This window comes from Aethalodelphis obliquidens, unplaced genomic scaffold (genome assembly GCF_003676395.1).
Source record: "Aethalodelphis obliquidens isolate GAN/ISIS:26980383/991018 unplaced genomic scaffold, ASM367639v1 scaffold2, whole genome shotgun sequence".
NCBI classification, from domain to species: Eukaryota; Metazoa; Chordata; class Mammalia; order Artiodactyla; family Delphinidae; genus Aethalodelphis; species Aethalodelphis obliquidens.
In genome coordinates, this window is record NW_020837946.1 from 13662789 (window position 1) to 13679042 (window position 16254).

General features: G+C 35.3%; 1 protein-coding gene across 4 annotated transcripts in view; it reads left to right on the plus strand.

Moving 5' to 3' along the window:
* Window positions 1-16254, plus strand: part of CUL3 (cullin 3) — a 98380-nt gene that overhangs the window by 47745 nt on the left and 34381 nt on the right. For all 4 annotated transcript variants that reach the window (XM_027119947.1, XM_027119956.1, XM_027119965.1 and 1 more), the window contains 3 exons: window positions 10500-10660; window positions 11673-11787; window positions 13901-14129. In XM_027119947.1, coding sequence (XP_026975748.1) covers window positions 10500-10660; window positions 11673-11787; window positions 13901-14129 — 505 coding nt within the window. The remainder of the gene's footprint in view (window positions 1-10499; window positions 10661-11672; window positions 11788-13900; window positions 14130-16254) is intronic.

Below are 16254 nucleotides of genomic sequence, written 5' to 3' on the forward strand. Positions count from 1 at the left end.
GCCCATGACTAACCTCTGGAACCTAGGGATTGTTACCTTATATGGCAGAAGGAACTTTGCAGGTGTGATTAGGTTGAGGATCATGAGATGATGTTTTCCTAGGTTATCCTGGTGGGCCCAGTAGAAGTGCAGGGTCTTTATAAGAGGGTTGCAGGAGGGTCAGAGTAAGAGAAGTCAGTATGATGACAGAGACAGATTGGAGTGATAATGCTTTGAAGATGGAAAAGGGGCTATAGCCAGGGAATACAGGTGGCTACTGGAAGCTGAAAAAGACAAGGAAGTGGATTTCCCCCTCAGAGCCTCCAGAAAGAACCAGCCCTGTCGACATCTTGATTATCCTAGTGAAACTGTTTTCAGTCTTCTCAACTGTAGAACTGTTAGAGAATAAGTAAGGTACTAAAGTTGTGGTAATTTCTTCAGCAATGATAGGAAACTAACACATGGAGGAAGTTTGGAATATCCCCTGTGCTGGGGTCAACTATCTATAAATAACTAAGTGGATCATCTGTAATTGTGAGGAGATAATTTAGGGTAAGCTGGCACAAATTTTGTATAGTGGAGGCAGTCAGCAGCATTTATACTTTTTTCGGAGGTACTTAAGCAGTCTCAGAGAAGAATATTCAAAAACTAAGGAAAACCTACTGATATAATTTGGCTTATTCGGTATGGGGAAGAATTCTAAGATAGTAGCATTGTTAAAATTGTTGATCGTGGATCTGTGCTGTTTAATAAGCAGGCAAGTGAATCACAAGGTCCCAGGAAACAGAAGTATTAGGTGTAAGGGATCAGTAGACCTGGAGCTCCAGTTAGAATGCGGAGCAGTTGAAGTGTAACCGAGGAGAGGCAGGAGGAAAGAGGGTCTGTAATACCAGGGACACCTGATGTCTTCTATGAAGAGTCTCAAGATTTGTCCATATCAATACGTGGGTGAAGGGAATCCTGATAAGATGGGAGATGAAAATTTAGGCATCTGTAAGGAGTGTATCAGATTGGTCATTATTATGAAAGTTGCAGTTACCAAAGGTGATAGATGTCAAGGAGTAGAGTTGAGAGAAATAATGTAAGCTGTTTGCTGAAGCTACCAAGGATTTGTATGTCCTTGGAGATCAGAAGACAGGATGAGAACATGGAGATCACAGAATTTGTGAGTCTGTTTTTTCTCTCGTAGATTTTGATACTTTTAGTTCCAAAAAAATGCGTCTTTACTGTATTCTAGATTGCACATTGAGAAAAGTTTGAAAATAGCTGTATTCTGGAAGAACATAGGTAGGTTGCTTATGAGTCTTCTTGGTACTTTCTCTGTTTTCAAAATAACATCTTAGAAGAAAATAGGATCAAGTGGCTTTGGGACTGTTAAGCTTCACGCTTGTTCAATATATTTACTTACTGCTTTTGCAAGAAAGGTCTGTGCAAGACAGGTTCCCCATATGTGCTCTAGTGTTTGCGTTTGTGACTGACAGTATAATACCTTGGCATCTTTTTATGGTTAGGTCAAAAGCCAGGTACTAGGCCTTTATGTAAAATAAAACTAGGGCAACATCGTAAATACTGTAAAGGTTAAGAGTATTGTGCTTGATAATTAGGATTTCTTCCTTGCCGTCCATTTTAGCTCCTCTTTCAAACAAATTAATAGAGCCATAAACACCTTGATTACTATGCCCTGTGAACTGTTTTTGTGTGTGTGCACTGATTATGTAGCAATCTATGACTGAGTTTAGGGAGGCAAGTATTAATTCAGCCAGAGGTAGGCCCTGTGGTGGTGCAGTCATATCTTGCTGTAGGAAAGGAAATGAAACTTTTGTCCATAAAGGGGCTGCTCCCCATATATATACACGTGTGTGTGTGTGTATGATAATTTTATGTAATATCATATATATATATGATAATTTATTTACACAGAGTTGAGCTAACATTCATTCACCTTTGTGCTTAGGTGGATAAATTCATTCATTCAGCAGGTATACAATGACTGTGTATTATGTATCAGACACTATATTCTAAACAACTGGGTTCCTTTTTCCAGTTTCTTCTATCACTGGGCAGTTTTATGATGTGGACATCCCATTTGGGCAGATAATCTTGGTTTCCCAAGCCTAATTTAAGAACAGTGATTTTATCAATGATCCAGGTGTAAGCTATCAAACATATTAGAAATCTTTAGTATTGTTTCTTTTCTCATTTTTTATTTTGAATTTGATAATAAAATTCTCATTGAAGAAGTGACTTTCTAAGGCTTTAGATACCTAATTGTCATCAGAAGTTATTTAAAACCATCATTATTAGAACACTTAGAAACTCAACACAAATACTAGATACGGTAGCAATTATTCTAACCACTTGATAGGATATTAGCCTTAAACTAATTTGAAAGTCCTCTTCTAATTTTTTTAGAAACACTTTTCTTAATATATAACATAAATTAAACTACACAATTTTTTTTTGCCCATTTTTTTTAAAAATGTGGGTTTTCTGGGGTTTGTTTTTTTAGTAATTTGTGAGAGTTCTTTATATGTTCTGGATAAATGTTCTTTGTCAAATAATATATGTATTGTGAGGTAGTGTCTTCCATTCTGGGCTTGCCTTTTCTCTTAGTGGTGTCTTTGAAGAGAAGTTTTTAATTTCAGTTAATTTCAGTTTTTCAATCTGCAATTGTTGGATAAAGTGTTGTAAGTTAGTCAGATTTACTAATCAAGTTCAGATCTTCCACGTCTTTACTAAACTTTTTGTCTGCTTGTTCTATCAACTACCAAGAAATATTAAAATCTTCAGATTTGATTTGTTTATTCTTTTAGTTTATATATTTTGAGGTTTTGTTACAAAGTGAATATCAATTTAGGGTTTTATCTTCCTATTGAATCGACTTTTTTATTTTTCTGAAATATCTTTTTTTATCACTAGTAATACTTCTTGCTTAAAGACTACTTTGTCTAGTGTTACTATATGAGCTTTCTTACAATTAATGTTTGCATGGCAATCTTCATCTCATCCGTTTCTTTCCACCTTTTTGTGTCCTTATATTTAAGGTGTGTCACTTGTAAGTACCATATAACAACATGCTTTTTAACCTATCTGATAACCTTTGTTTTTAAATTGAAGCATATAATTCATTTACATTTAATGTGATTACTGATGTATTTGGGTTTATTTTTGCCATCCTGTTTTGTTTTTTTCCTGTTTGTCTTATCTGTTCTTTTGATTTTTTTCAGCTTTCTTTCCTCCTTTTAGGTGAATCAAGTATGCTTTATTATCCTATCCCCTTCCCCCATTAGCTGTTATTTATATATACTTTTATTATTATTATTTTAGGGATTACCATAGAGATTACAACATAGATCCTTGACTTATAGTTTACGTTATATTAGTTTTTTTTTTAAACCACTTCTGGATAGTATCAGAGTCTTAGAATACTTTGACTTCCTGGGGCTTTTCCCCCTTAGTTTTTAGACATTTGATCCTGGAGTGCTTGTTCTGTTTTGGTGTGGGGACAGGCCTGGTAATTTTTCCAACATTGTGTATGAAAAATTGTGGAGGCCCTGGATGATGATGTTTTCCTTCATAGGATCAAAGATCACCATGATCTCGTTGAAGCTGGCTTTTAGGCTTTGTTAAGGTTGATCTATTTTCAGTTTGCCTTTTTTTCCAGGGCGTGTTTTTACGCACAGGAAATAACCCCTTCTGGGGTCTCAGTTAAAAGCCTGAGTTGTTTACTGGTTTGCTCTTCACAGTTACTGGTGCCTTGAGATACCAGCTTTTGTCTCTCTCTACTGCAAGTCTGCCAACAGTCTCTGTTCAGCTCTTTAGTCTCCCAGTGCTGCTTTCTGTTTGGTGTTTTGGTGTCTCATCCACGCTTAGGTGATGTGTCAATAAACATCTCAGTGAAAATTGCTTGCAGAATTTCTGGCTCTTTTTTACATTTCTCTCTTCTTCAGACTTTTGCCTCATAAGTCTTAGCTGCTTGATAGCCAGCCCACCTGTGACTTTCTGCTTGGCCTCTTTTTCCAGTCCTCCAAATACAACAAATGACCCAAGGGAACGAGTGAAGGCGAATGTAGGGCTCCTCTCAGTATATTTGTCTTTTCTCCAGAATCCGGGTCCCGCAAGTCCAGGTTGCTTTTGGTGCTCTTTGATGCTTTTAAACAGTATTTGTTCGTTTGTTTTAATTGTTGTAAAACGCACATAACATAAAATTTATTATCTTAATCATTTTAAAGTGTACAGTTAGTTCAGTGGTGTTAAGTACATTCATACTGTTGCACAGCCATCACCTCCATTCATTTCCAGAATTTTCATCTTGCAAAACTAAAACCCGATACCCTTTAAATGATAACTCCCCATTCCCCACCCCCTGGTCACCACCATTGTACTTTCTGTATGTATTAGACCACTCTAGCTACCTCATGTAAGTGGAATCATAGAGTATCTGTCCTTTTGCAACTCAGGTTTCATCCATGTTGTAGCCTGAGTCTGAATTCCCTCCCTTAACAGATTAGTGGTTACCAGAGGGAAAGAGGGATGGGGGCAGCACAAGATGGGTAAAGGGGGTTGGCTGTATAATGACAGAAACTAAACATTTGGTGGTGAGCACATTGTAGTGTATACAGAAGTCATAATACAATGTTGTACATGTGAAATGTATGTAATGTTATAAACCAACGTTGCATCAATTTTAAAAATTGCCTTTCTTTTTCAGGCTGAATAATATTCAGTTGTATGGATATACCACATTTGCTTATCCATTCATCTGTCAGTGGTCACTTGGCTTGTTTCCACCCTTTGGCTGTTTTGAATAATGCTGCTATGAACATGGGTGTATGAATATTTCTTTAAAACCCTTCTTTTGACTCTTTTGAGTATAAACCTAGATGGTAGAATTGCTAGATCATATGGTAATTCTGTTTTTATTTATTTATTTACCCTTTTTATTTAAATTTTTTTATTTTTTAAAAATTTATTTAATTATTTTATTTATTTGGTTGTGCCGGGTCATAGTTGCAGCATGCGGGCTCCTGCCACTTTTCTAGTCTCTTTTTTTAAAAAAAACATAAACGAAAACAGTTACAGATCTTGCCTTGAGGACAAGAAAGTGAAAGAATTATTATTTAAGTTTAATTAAGCTCCTTGACAGTGTGCTTGATAAACAACTTTCAGAGCTATTCACTTCAATTTAAAAAGTGGTCTTTGCCTAAATAAATAGCTACCATTGGTCATAAGTGGGATCAAGCAGGGAAGTGTAGATAAATGAGTACTAATCCATAACTGCCCTTAGTTCGTTAGTGGTTGTATTAAAAGTACTGAACTGCTGGTATTTGAAGCAAAAATTTTATAACAAGCTCCCTCAAAAAATAATTGAGACAAAGGACTATTGTATTTATATTTGTAGTACTGAGTGTTCAGAGTTGAATGTAACCCAAAGGTTAGTTTTAGAATTTGCTTCCCAAATACCTGTTTAATCTTACAAGAAAACATTGTTCAAATGAGACATTAGATATGAGTGATATTGAAAGAGCTTATAATTTTGTCCTTTCCTTGGGTGCATCATTGATTCCTATGCCGAGTACACATTTATCCTAGTTTGCTTTTTCGTGATACAATGACTGTTGGTTAAAAATATTTCCCGTACCATTTCTTGTGGATAAAGTAGTAAGAGTTATTTTTTGAGGTTCATTATCAAATTTTTGTTGTTTTATTTTTATTTAAATAACACTCCCTGAGTCATGAAGCTTTTTAGCCCACTTACACAGTCACTCCTTGACTTTGCACAGGTTTAGCTTTCATAAAATCTATATTTTCGCATAGTGTGTCTTGACACATCTAAGAATACTTTTGCATGCTGAGTTAGATCTCTCATATATTAGTTAAATATTTAGGTATCTTGGTGGATTAGGTGTCTTGGTGAAGCCATCAGTTAAGGGGAAAAGATTTGCTTGGTCTAGGAATAGCATCTCCCAAGAGGGAACCATAAACAGAGATTTTAAATGTAATTTTATCTCTGTAGTTATGAAACTCACATCCCTTTAGTAAATCTAATGTTTGATCCAGACGTGAGGCTTTCAAGTGGATTTTTCAGAACATTTTATACTTAAAATGCCTGTATTTTGGCTTTCAAAAGGCAAATAGAAGCAACCACCAGCTTTCTATCTCTGCTGAGCTCTCTTCAGTAGATAAATGACTAATGTTGGACTCATACAAACTACCTTTTGGTCACATTAAATATTCACATAGAAAGGTATACAAAATAAAAAGTCCTCCAGTGATTTAAATGATTAGAGCTAAATTGATATTGTATTACATAAAATTAACCACTTATTTTTTAACAAAGAGATATTCCTGTTAGAATCTATTATGAAAGGCTGTTGTGTACCCACAGGCTGAATTCCTTCTGATAGTGCTGATAAACAGTAAACAGAAGATTTAGCATGTTCATTCAGCAGATATTTTAATAATCATGTGCAGATCACAAGTTTATTGTGGATGTGTGCCTGCATTAGTTTAATGTACGCACACGTAAGCACTCAGGTGTATGTATGTATAGCTTTTATTTTACTTGATGGTAATTAATCATATGTACCAAACAATATAAATGACTATTTGGTATTACTCATTTAAGTAGCTGTACTCATGTTTGCAGGTTTTCCCTTCTCTATATATTAGCTCTCTGGTATCTATAATCATATTTCAGGGTTAACGGCTTTCCTTAATATTATGTCATTTAATTATAATCATTATACACCTTGACAGTCTCACATTAAAAGACAAGGGTTTGGTTTTTATCCTACAACATCTGTACTTCCCTTATCCCCAGTCATCCTCCATGGATGTAAATTTTCTATGCATTGCTCAAATACTCCAACCATGTGTTCCCATCATACCTGGCTTCTTTTACTCTGAAACATTGTTCTCTTCCGTATGCATTATGCCTGAAGAACTCATCAGCTGCACCTGGCTCTCTTTCTGTCTTTTTGCCACAGGGCTTAAGATAGCAGATATTATAGGCCAATACGGTTATAGACGCACCTGCTTTGGTAGTGATAGCATCACTGTGTTTAGGATTGAGAAGAGAGTACCCAGGCCAGGGGAGACTGATAACAGAAAGGGAAGGAGTAATATTGAAATGTGTCTTGATCCCTAGTATATGTTAATTTTTGATCAGAGAGTAAAGCTTCAAAGGAAATCAGAGTTTTAGAGACTGTCTTTACCAGCCCTTTATGTTACCCAGGACCGGAGTGGGTAAATGGCTTACTCAGGGTCACACCACCAGCTAATGGTAGAGCCAGAGATAATAGGAAGAATTCTATAACTGACATGTCCACTTTAGAAAACAAACAATTTGGCAATTTTCATATAGCTCAATAGTACTTCTACTCATAGAAATCCATCCAAGAGAAATGAAAGCATACGTCCAACAAGAAGATTGTACCCAAGTGTTCATAGCAACATTACTCATAGTAGACTGGAAACAGCCCCAAATATCCATCAGCTGATAAATGGATAAGCTAAATGTGGCATATCCAATACAATGGAATACTTCAGCCCAAAAAAAGGAATGAAATACTAATATATGTTATATTAATGAACCTTAGCAACTTTACGCTTGATGAAAAATCAGACACAAAAGATTACATGTTCTATGATTCCACTTATATGAAATGTCCAGGAAAGGAAATGTATAGAAAGAGAAAGCAGAGGTGCTGAAAGTGGAGATTGACTGCGGAAGGGCTGGGGGGATCTTTTTCTTTTTTCCTATTTCTTTTTTTTTTTTGAGTGATGGAAGTATATTCTAGAACTGGATTGTGGCAATGACTACACAATATAGAAATTTACTGTAAATTATTGAACCATGCTCTTAAAATGAGTGAATTTTACGGCATATAACTGCAATAAAGCCAAAAGGGGAAAACGTTAAAAAATTTTCACTTTAACACTCTTAGTTTACTCTGAAGATTACATAGCATGTGTCTTTTGTTCTGTAATTCTTAAAAGTATTTGCCTTTCACCAAAAACAATAAAATCTGACTTGGTTCTTTGACATTTCTCTTAGCCTAAATTAAGAACATTTGGTTTCCTAAGAAAGAGGTTAGTGTCTTAGTAGACATATGTTAAGTTTGCTTATATCATATGTATGTGATGTTATATATCCCCCACAAGATGTGCTGAATGTCACAGAGGCATATCGTACAGTTGAAACTTCACAGTACCTGCCCGAATTAACAGTACTTTCTGTTCTAGCTGTGAAACAGCCTGATGGATACAAAGTTCTCTCAGTGCTGTTCCACTGCTTTTCAGTGTATCTTCTCTGTTTTGCTCTTGTCAGTTGAGCTTTGCTTACTGAGAGTCAGTTGTATTTGTTTTCAGGCCTGTTTATGCTAGTTGTACTTCTTGTTATTACATCATTTTATATTGTGTAAGTCAATAAAAATGCGAAAAACAATTAAATTTATTATTTGGCAAACTAGATTGAATGTTTTGGAAAGACTTGACAAAGGCAAATCACTAAATATTGGGTAATTTGGTAACTTAGACTGGAGTGGAAATTGTAAAAATCTAGAAGGCCATTTACATTGCTTCACAGTTGTCTCTGGTCAATAGCCATCTTAATGAGACTGAAAGTAGACAGACTAGATATTTATGATGTATGGGTATATGTGAGAAAGACAGCATTGACTTCTAATCACAGGACTCATGTTCAGAGAAAAGGTCTTTATCTCAGTGAATGCTTATATGTTTTAAATTAAAATGTTTAAGGTGCTGTTGTGGTGTGGGGTGTGTGTGTGTGTGTGTGTGTGTGTGTGTGTGTGTGTGTGTTTAATAGTTTTCCTCTTTTACCACATCAGCTAGCTAGTTACTGGTTTTGATTGCATTGGGTAAGAGTGATTCTGTATTTGGTACAAAATCTGTACCATAGAAATTTATAATCAAAATTGTAAATATCAAATTTATAAATAATTTACTCAATAATTGGAGTGATTATTTTCTCATTGCTTTATAAATTATTAGATTTATACCAGTTTTTATTGAATGTGTTTTGTTTTATGCTGAAAAGTAAGCCAGAATCAGTATGGTAGTGGAGGGTGGGGAGTGTTGGAGCTGAAGGTCATGAGAGTAAAGAGTAACTTCAGTACAAAGAAAACAGTGAGGCCATCAGAAAGGAGGAGGGATGCGGTCAGGGCAAAACTCAGAATTTAAGATCTTGAGGAAAGAAGTATGAAATTCAAGAATTTATTGAAGAAGTCATCAATGAAAATTTTGAACTTAACTGAAGTTGCTGTCAGGATTTGAAAAATGTGATATAAAATGTAGAAAGTGAGCACCAACAATGCTAATAAAAGAGCAGCTTTCCTTGTAGTCATTAGGTATGTACCGTTGTGTGAGATGAATGAAAGTTGGAGGATAGTGTCTGTGAAGAGAGTGCTACTCATGGAGAATTTAGTAAAAATTGGCTAGAAAGGTGATCAAGACCATTTAATACTAATATGGTAGAACTTCTGTTCATGTTTACCTTGTATTCTATTTGATGTTGCTTGTATTAACAGTGTTCCTTTAAAAGTTCAGAGATCACAGTTTGCAGTGAGTCTTACTGTTTTTGGATTACAAATGCCTTTAAGAATCTGGTGAAAGCTACGGACGGACTCTTTCCAAATACTTACGTAAGAACAAACACACAATAATTTTAAAATTTTAGGAAGTTCACAGACCCGCCAAAGCCCGGAGAGATCCTGGTTAAGAACAGAAAGGAATTCTGTTACTAATCCTTTTGTGAATTAAGAACAGTAGTTTTATTTCAGTGTATTTTGGTGTAAATACGGATTTTAAAATATTTCACAAAATAGGACTTTTATGGCCAATAATTCTGGATTATCTGTACTCTATTAAGTGAGACACCAGTAATCATGTTGGTAAGAACTTGAAAGTTAGATGACTACCAGTAAATAATCTGAAACGGCAGTAGCTAGGGGTGTTTTAATTATGTAATACTGAATGCTACTCTGTTATAAGCATTAGAACCTTTCAACATTTACCAGTAAACAATCAGCTTAAGTCACATGCATCTGTATTTCATTCAGCTCTCAATTTTACTTAAAGAATATGATCTTCAGGTACAGTATTTAAGAAAATAAGAACCATATTTGTGCATGGTATGACTTTGGGAGAAAGGAAGTTCTGCCTGCCTTGCTGTCTACCTTTCTCCTCTACTTTCTGCTGACTTGCCTCTCTCCCTGGGTGGGGTGCTTGCCTTTTTCCTCCCTTTTTCTTAGGGCAAATGGGCAACCGCCTATAGCCATTGTTTCAGTAGCAATTGTAAATTGTAAGGACTTACTACATATAACTTTTATATAACTTAGGAGGTACTAGAAAATTCCATGTTGCTTGAAGTGTTTCTCACCTGCAAAATTGACCACTTTTGGAATTTTATTTCCTTTATTATTGTAACTCAAAAGGATTATTTTTATGTTCGCAAGAGTTGTACTAATGTTTATATTATGATTTTGTTTTAACTGCAGGACCGTGTGTACGTACAACAAAATAATGTGGAGAATGTGTACAATTTGGGATTAATTATTTTTCGAGATCAAGTTGTACGTTACGGGTGTATTAGGGATCACCTACGACAAACGCTGTTGGATATGATTGCCAGAGAGCGGAAAGGAGAAGTTGTAGACCGGTATAATAATCTTTTTACTCTTTGGGTTTTGGTTTTTAGTGGTTATATCTTGAGAATCGATTCACTGTCTTAATTTTATTAAAGTAAATTAAAGTTTGATTGTCCAGCATATTATGAAAATACTCAAAAACCTTATATCACAGTTAACAAAGTTAGCTAGATTGTAACTAAAAAGCACACATTTATTTTTAGAAGAAACTATCCTAAGCTTTTGTTGAATATACTTTTAAAAAGCAAATCAGCCATTAGTCTTTTTGATTTTTAATGTATTTTTTATGCTGTTTTTTGTTTGTTTGTTTGTTTGCTATTTGATAATATTTTTTTCTTCTTTAAAAGGGCTTTTGGCTAGCATTTATTTTTAAGGTCTTTGAAGAAAAAAATGTTGAACATAGTCTAAAATGACTAAGAACTCTTGTACCCCTTTTGTTAAGTCATATTCCACCCCCCCAAACATTGTTGCAGTGCCATTTTTGTGACACTGCAGCCAGAGTGGCTTGAAACATGCAAGCCTGCTTTCTTTGCTTCTTTGTATTCAAAGCAGCTGTTAGAGGAAGACTTGTAAAGTTCTTTTTATTTCAGCTTTGGTGCTTGGTCACGATTGCCCAAAAGCCATTTGGTGCAAAAAAATTATATTGCCTAGGAGTAACTGTGCGTTGTACCCATGTCAAGTGCTGTAGACTCCCTCTCTCCTCCCTGCTTCCTGATAGGCTGTTTATTCTTTTTGCACTTTTAAATACACAGGAATATTTAGTCATTTTAAACATATTTTCTTCAAAAATCCTAAGTTACAACAGCATGAGAACAACTTGAGATAAATAGCTGTGCAGTCAAGATAGGCTTTCCAATTAAAATTACTCTAAATCCTTATGTTATAAATTAGTTGCTTATGGGAGATTGGTCACTTTGGTTAAAAAAAACTTGCTCTGAAAGTTTTTCTAGCTACTTCTGCTGCATCTTTTACATGAATCTTTAATGTGTTTTTATTATCAAGTGGTTTAACTTCTTTTGACAGAGGCGCAATAAGAAATGCTTGCCAGATGTTAATGATTTTAGGTCTCGAAGGACGATCAGTCTATGAAGAAGATTTTGAGGCTCCTTTTTTGGAAATGTCTGCAGAGTTTTTTCAGGTAATCAGTGAGATATAAATAAATACTCTTTTAAGATGTTCTTAAAATTACTGAATATAGTTAGTAATTTAAGCATTTTGACCTTTTCGTACTGAGGCCCTTTGGGGAAGAGGGTGCAAATTACACCCTTCAGCACACCTACCCCACAGTCTCACATTCCAGTGAAGGAACTGTCTGAAAATAAGTCGAAGAGGTTGGACTTACGTGATTTTTTTAAAATTATATGTATAAAACATATAAACTTAGAAATAACCTTAAATTTTATTATATTTATATGTTACTAATTATTTACCATAGATTCGCAGGCAGTACATCACCAATGAAGTTTCACTGTTCAGGCTTTTTGGTAATATAAGTTACTAGTAAAATAAATATAGATATATTTATGATCCCATAAGGCATATATATGTCTTAAGAGCTGTTGATTAGGAAATTAAAAGTCAGTAATTACAGTTGATAAAAATTTGCAGCAGTATGTACAACCCCGAATCAACTACGTTGCTGAAAGTAAAGCTAAACCGGTACTATTTTGTAATGAAATGATAATAACAATTACTGAGTACTACGACAAATGATAAGACAATATTTATAAGGTCATGATAATCAGGCGTTCTTCCTGAAAGCCTCAACTATCTGAGCAATTTATAGTAGGAGCTTTGTAGTGTTGCTAAAGTAGACTTTACTGGTCAACTTTAGTAATAACCTTTTAAAGAACTAAATGAATAGAACGATACAATAACTCTACAGTGCGTCATTCGTAGAAGCCATCGGATGAGTATAGAAGTAGACTTGGTGGGTTTTGGTGTCCTTTGGACTGGCGTAACCCCCAGGCCGCTTTTCAGAAATCAGCCTGTAGCCATCAGGAAGCTTTGTGTGGCCTGTACTGGTGAGCCTGGACCATACTTCATGAACTATTAATTTTATAATGTAGGAAACAGGCTTTATTTTCTGGTAACACAGCAACTACTTCTAGATATTTCTGGCAACGTTTTTGACGTTTGCATTTGTTTTGATTACCTTCATTACAATATAGAAATACCAGTAGGTGATTAATTGTCAGGATCCCAAAGTGTGTTACAGTGGCATATGGATATATCTGTGTGTATATATAAAATACAGTTTTGACAGTGAAGTGACGGTCTCACCAAGATTTTTGTTTGGTGTGTTAATGTTTATTCTTAGAAACTTGATTATTTTAAACTGCTTTCTTTTTTTAACATCTTTATTGGAGTATAATTGCTTTACAATGTTGTGTTAGTTTCTGTTGTATAACAAAGTGAATCAGCTATATGTATACATATATCCCCATATCCCCTCCCTCTTGAGCCTCCCTCCCACCCTCCCTATCCCACCCCTCTAGGTGGTCACAGAGCATCGAGCTGAGCTCCCTGTGCTATGCGGCAGCTTCCCACTAGCCATCCATTGTACATTTGGTATAAACTACTTTTTATTAAGAGAATGGGAAATGTTATTACATTTTGTACATAATTTATATTAATACATCTTTTATGTAATTCTTAGGTATATTTGTTAATTTTACTATGAGATTGAAGTCAGTTGAGCCAACATTTAAAATTTACTGGAATTTCTCTAAGGCTGGTGTTAGAAGACAAGATTAATAGTAACTCAAAAGCTCTATTTCCCAAACTTTATATATATTCCTTTGAGAGCGGGAGTGGGGTGGCAGGAGGACTTTAGTAACTACCAGTATGCCAGCAAAACTGTATGATAAACATGATGAATCTTTTTAGGCATAATTTTACAATAAAACAAATCAAAGAAGAATTTCCCACTCTCACTTGGGGTCAGATGCTTCATTCTATACTTTTGATCTTCACTGGCGTGTGCTTACTTTTTCTGCTATTTGGAATACACTGGCAAAGTCTGAAAAACGCTGCTTAAGGATAATGTATTAATTAAGTCTTATGTAAGTAATGCTTTAAAGGGTATAATTCGGACTATATGAATATATATAATAAGACAGTATATAAAATGTTAATAGTGCTTGGGATATTTAGTTTGGTTTATGAGAAACTGTAGAAACCCAGTTAAAAGCAGAAGCACATTTTGCTTCTGTGTTTTAAAAAAAAAAAATCATGCTTCTTATTTGCAGATGGAAAGCCAGAAATTTTTAGCAGAAAACAGTGCTTCAGTATATATAAAGAAAGTAGAAGCTAGAATTAATGAAGAAATAGAACGAGTGATGCACTGCCTTGACAAATCAACTGAAGAGCCAATTGTAAAGGTGGTTGAGAGGGAACTCATTTCCAAGCACATGAAAACTATAGTAGAAATGGAGAATTCGGGGCTAGTACATATGTTGAAAAACGGAAAGACAGAAGGTAAGTGTTAGCAGTTGAAAAATAATTAAATTCTTATAGTTCTACCAGGTTCTCAGTATTTTTTTTCCTATTGTAGTTTATGAATGTCAATTTTCAAGAAGTTGTGGTGTTTGTCATTAATTTATCACTGTTGTTACTTCACACGTATTAATGAGGATTTTAGATATTCCTAGTGAATCAAGCGGCTTTTTTTCTTCTTTCATCCTAAGTCTCCTCACTTTTTGTTTTTCTTAACCCAAAAGGTAAGTTTAGGGACTTCCCTGGCGGTCCAGTGGTTAAGACCCCGTGCTTCTACTGCAGGGGGCACAGGTTCGATCCCTGGTTGGGGAACTAAGATCCCACAAGCCACACGGTGCACCAAAGGGGAGAAAAAAAAAATAGAGGAGAAAATAAAAGAGCTTAAAAAAAAAGAAGAAGATTAATATTATTTATAAGGTCAATGATCCTCACCTATTCCTGTACTTTATATTTCTATACCAGGGTGTTTAGACTCCTCTTTCCCACACACTCTCCTGTAGTTTTTGTGATTCTTTTACAACCTGAAGTTCCGATCTTAAAATTTTTGTAAGCATTTCTTTGGGAGTTAGTTGTGATAAGGGTACCAAAAATGCAAAAATATGTGTCTTCCATGTTGACATATTTAGATAAATTAGTAGATTGGATATCTTGTTATAGAATGAAAGAGGAGAAAGGAGAATTGCTTAAAAGTAAACATTTTGGAGGTAACTGTAACATTTACTCTTCTTGGCTATTTACCTGATTTTCCTAAAATGTTATTTTGTAACAAGTACCCAAGGAGAAATTGTAAAGAATAGTCATGTTGTCCTCTTCAGTTTCTGAAGATTTTCTTTAAAACTATGACTGGATAAGTCACTGATATGGTACTTAAAAATAAAAAAATTTGGTGCTCTTAGATGAAGTCTTAGCAATATTTTAGCCATGTATTTCTTATAAAATAAATGCATATTGCCTGTTGGGTCATGACATAGGTAGGGAATGGGAAAAAATTTTTTTAAGTTAATAGTTTAAAAGAGGAGGATGTAAGAGGAGGGAAAACAAAGATGGTAAGCAGAGAGGTTGTTCTATTCTTTCTCTAGTGGAATCTTTGCCTTGTGTTTTCAAATGGTTATATTTCTATATATGTGCTAAGTTCCTAAAAAGTTGTATGTAAATTTATTGTTTTTATTAAACTAGAGAAAGTTACTTTTTAAAAGACCCTTCTGGTAAACCTTTTTTATAAAAGCAAAACAAAAATGATTTTTAAAGATGTTTGTCATGTTTTCTAAAATAAGCTACTCCTGGATGCCTATGGTCTGTCAGGGATTGGCAAGCTTTTTTTGTAAAAGGCCAGATAATAAATATTTTAGATGCTTGGACCAGACAGTAAACTACTCATCTCTGCTGTAATAGTGAGAAAGTAGGCATAGGCAATAACACAAACGAATTAAACTTGACTGTGTTCCTATAAAACTTTGATTTTTATTTTTCAAACATTTAAAAATGTGAAAACCATTCTTAGTTTGTGAGGTGTACAAAAACAAGCAGCGGGGCTGTAGTTGGTCCATGGACCATAGTTTGATGACCCTGATCATTGGTCCCTGGCAGATAGGACTTTATGAAAAGCATTTTCCTTTACTTAAAATGAGAATCTATCCTTTTTTTAAAAAAAAAATTATTTATTTATTTTTGTCTGCGTTGGGTCTTTATTGCTGTGCGCAGGCTTTCTCTAGTTGCGGTGAGCGGGGGCTACTCTTCGTTGCGGTGCGCGGGGTTCTCATTACGGTGGCTTCTCTTGTTGCGGAGCACGGGCACTAGGCGCGCGGGCTCAGTAGTTGTGGCGCGTGGCCTTAGTTGCTCCATGGCATGTGGGATCTTCCCGAACCAGGGCTCCAGGGTGTCCCCTGCACTGGCAGGCGGATTCTTAACCACTGCGCCACCAGGGAAGCCCTCAATTTTCTAATGTACTGTTTAGTTATTGAGTTAATGCTTTCTTAGTCACCTTGGGTGGGGATTATTGAGGAGGGGAGATGAAATGGGCTTGGAGATTAGAAGCTAGGAAATGTTTGATGGGGAGGTTGTTGAGCATACCTGAATTATAGTAACTGTAACCTGCATGGAGACTTGT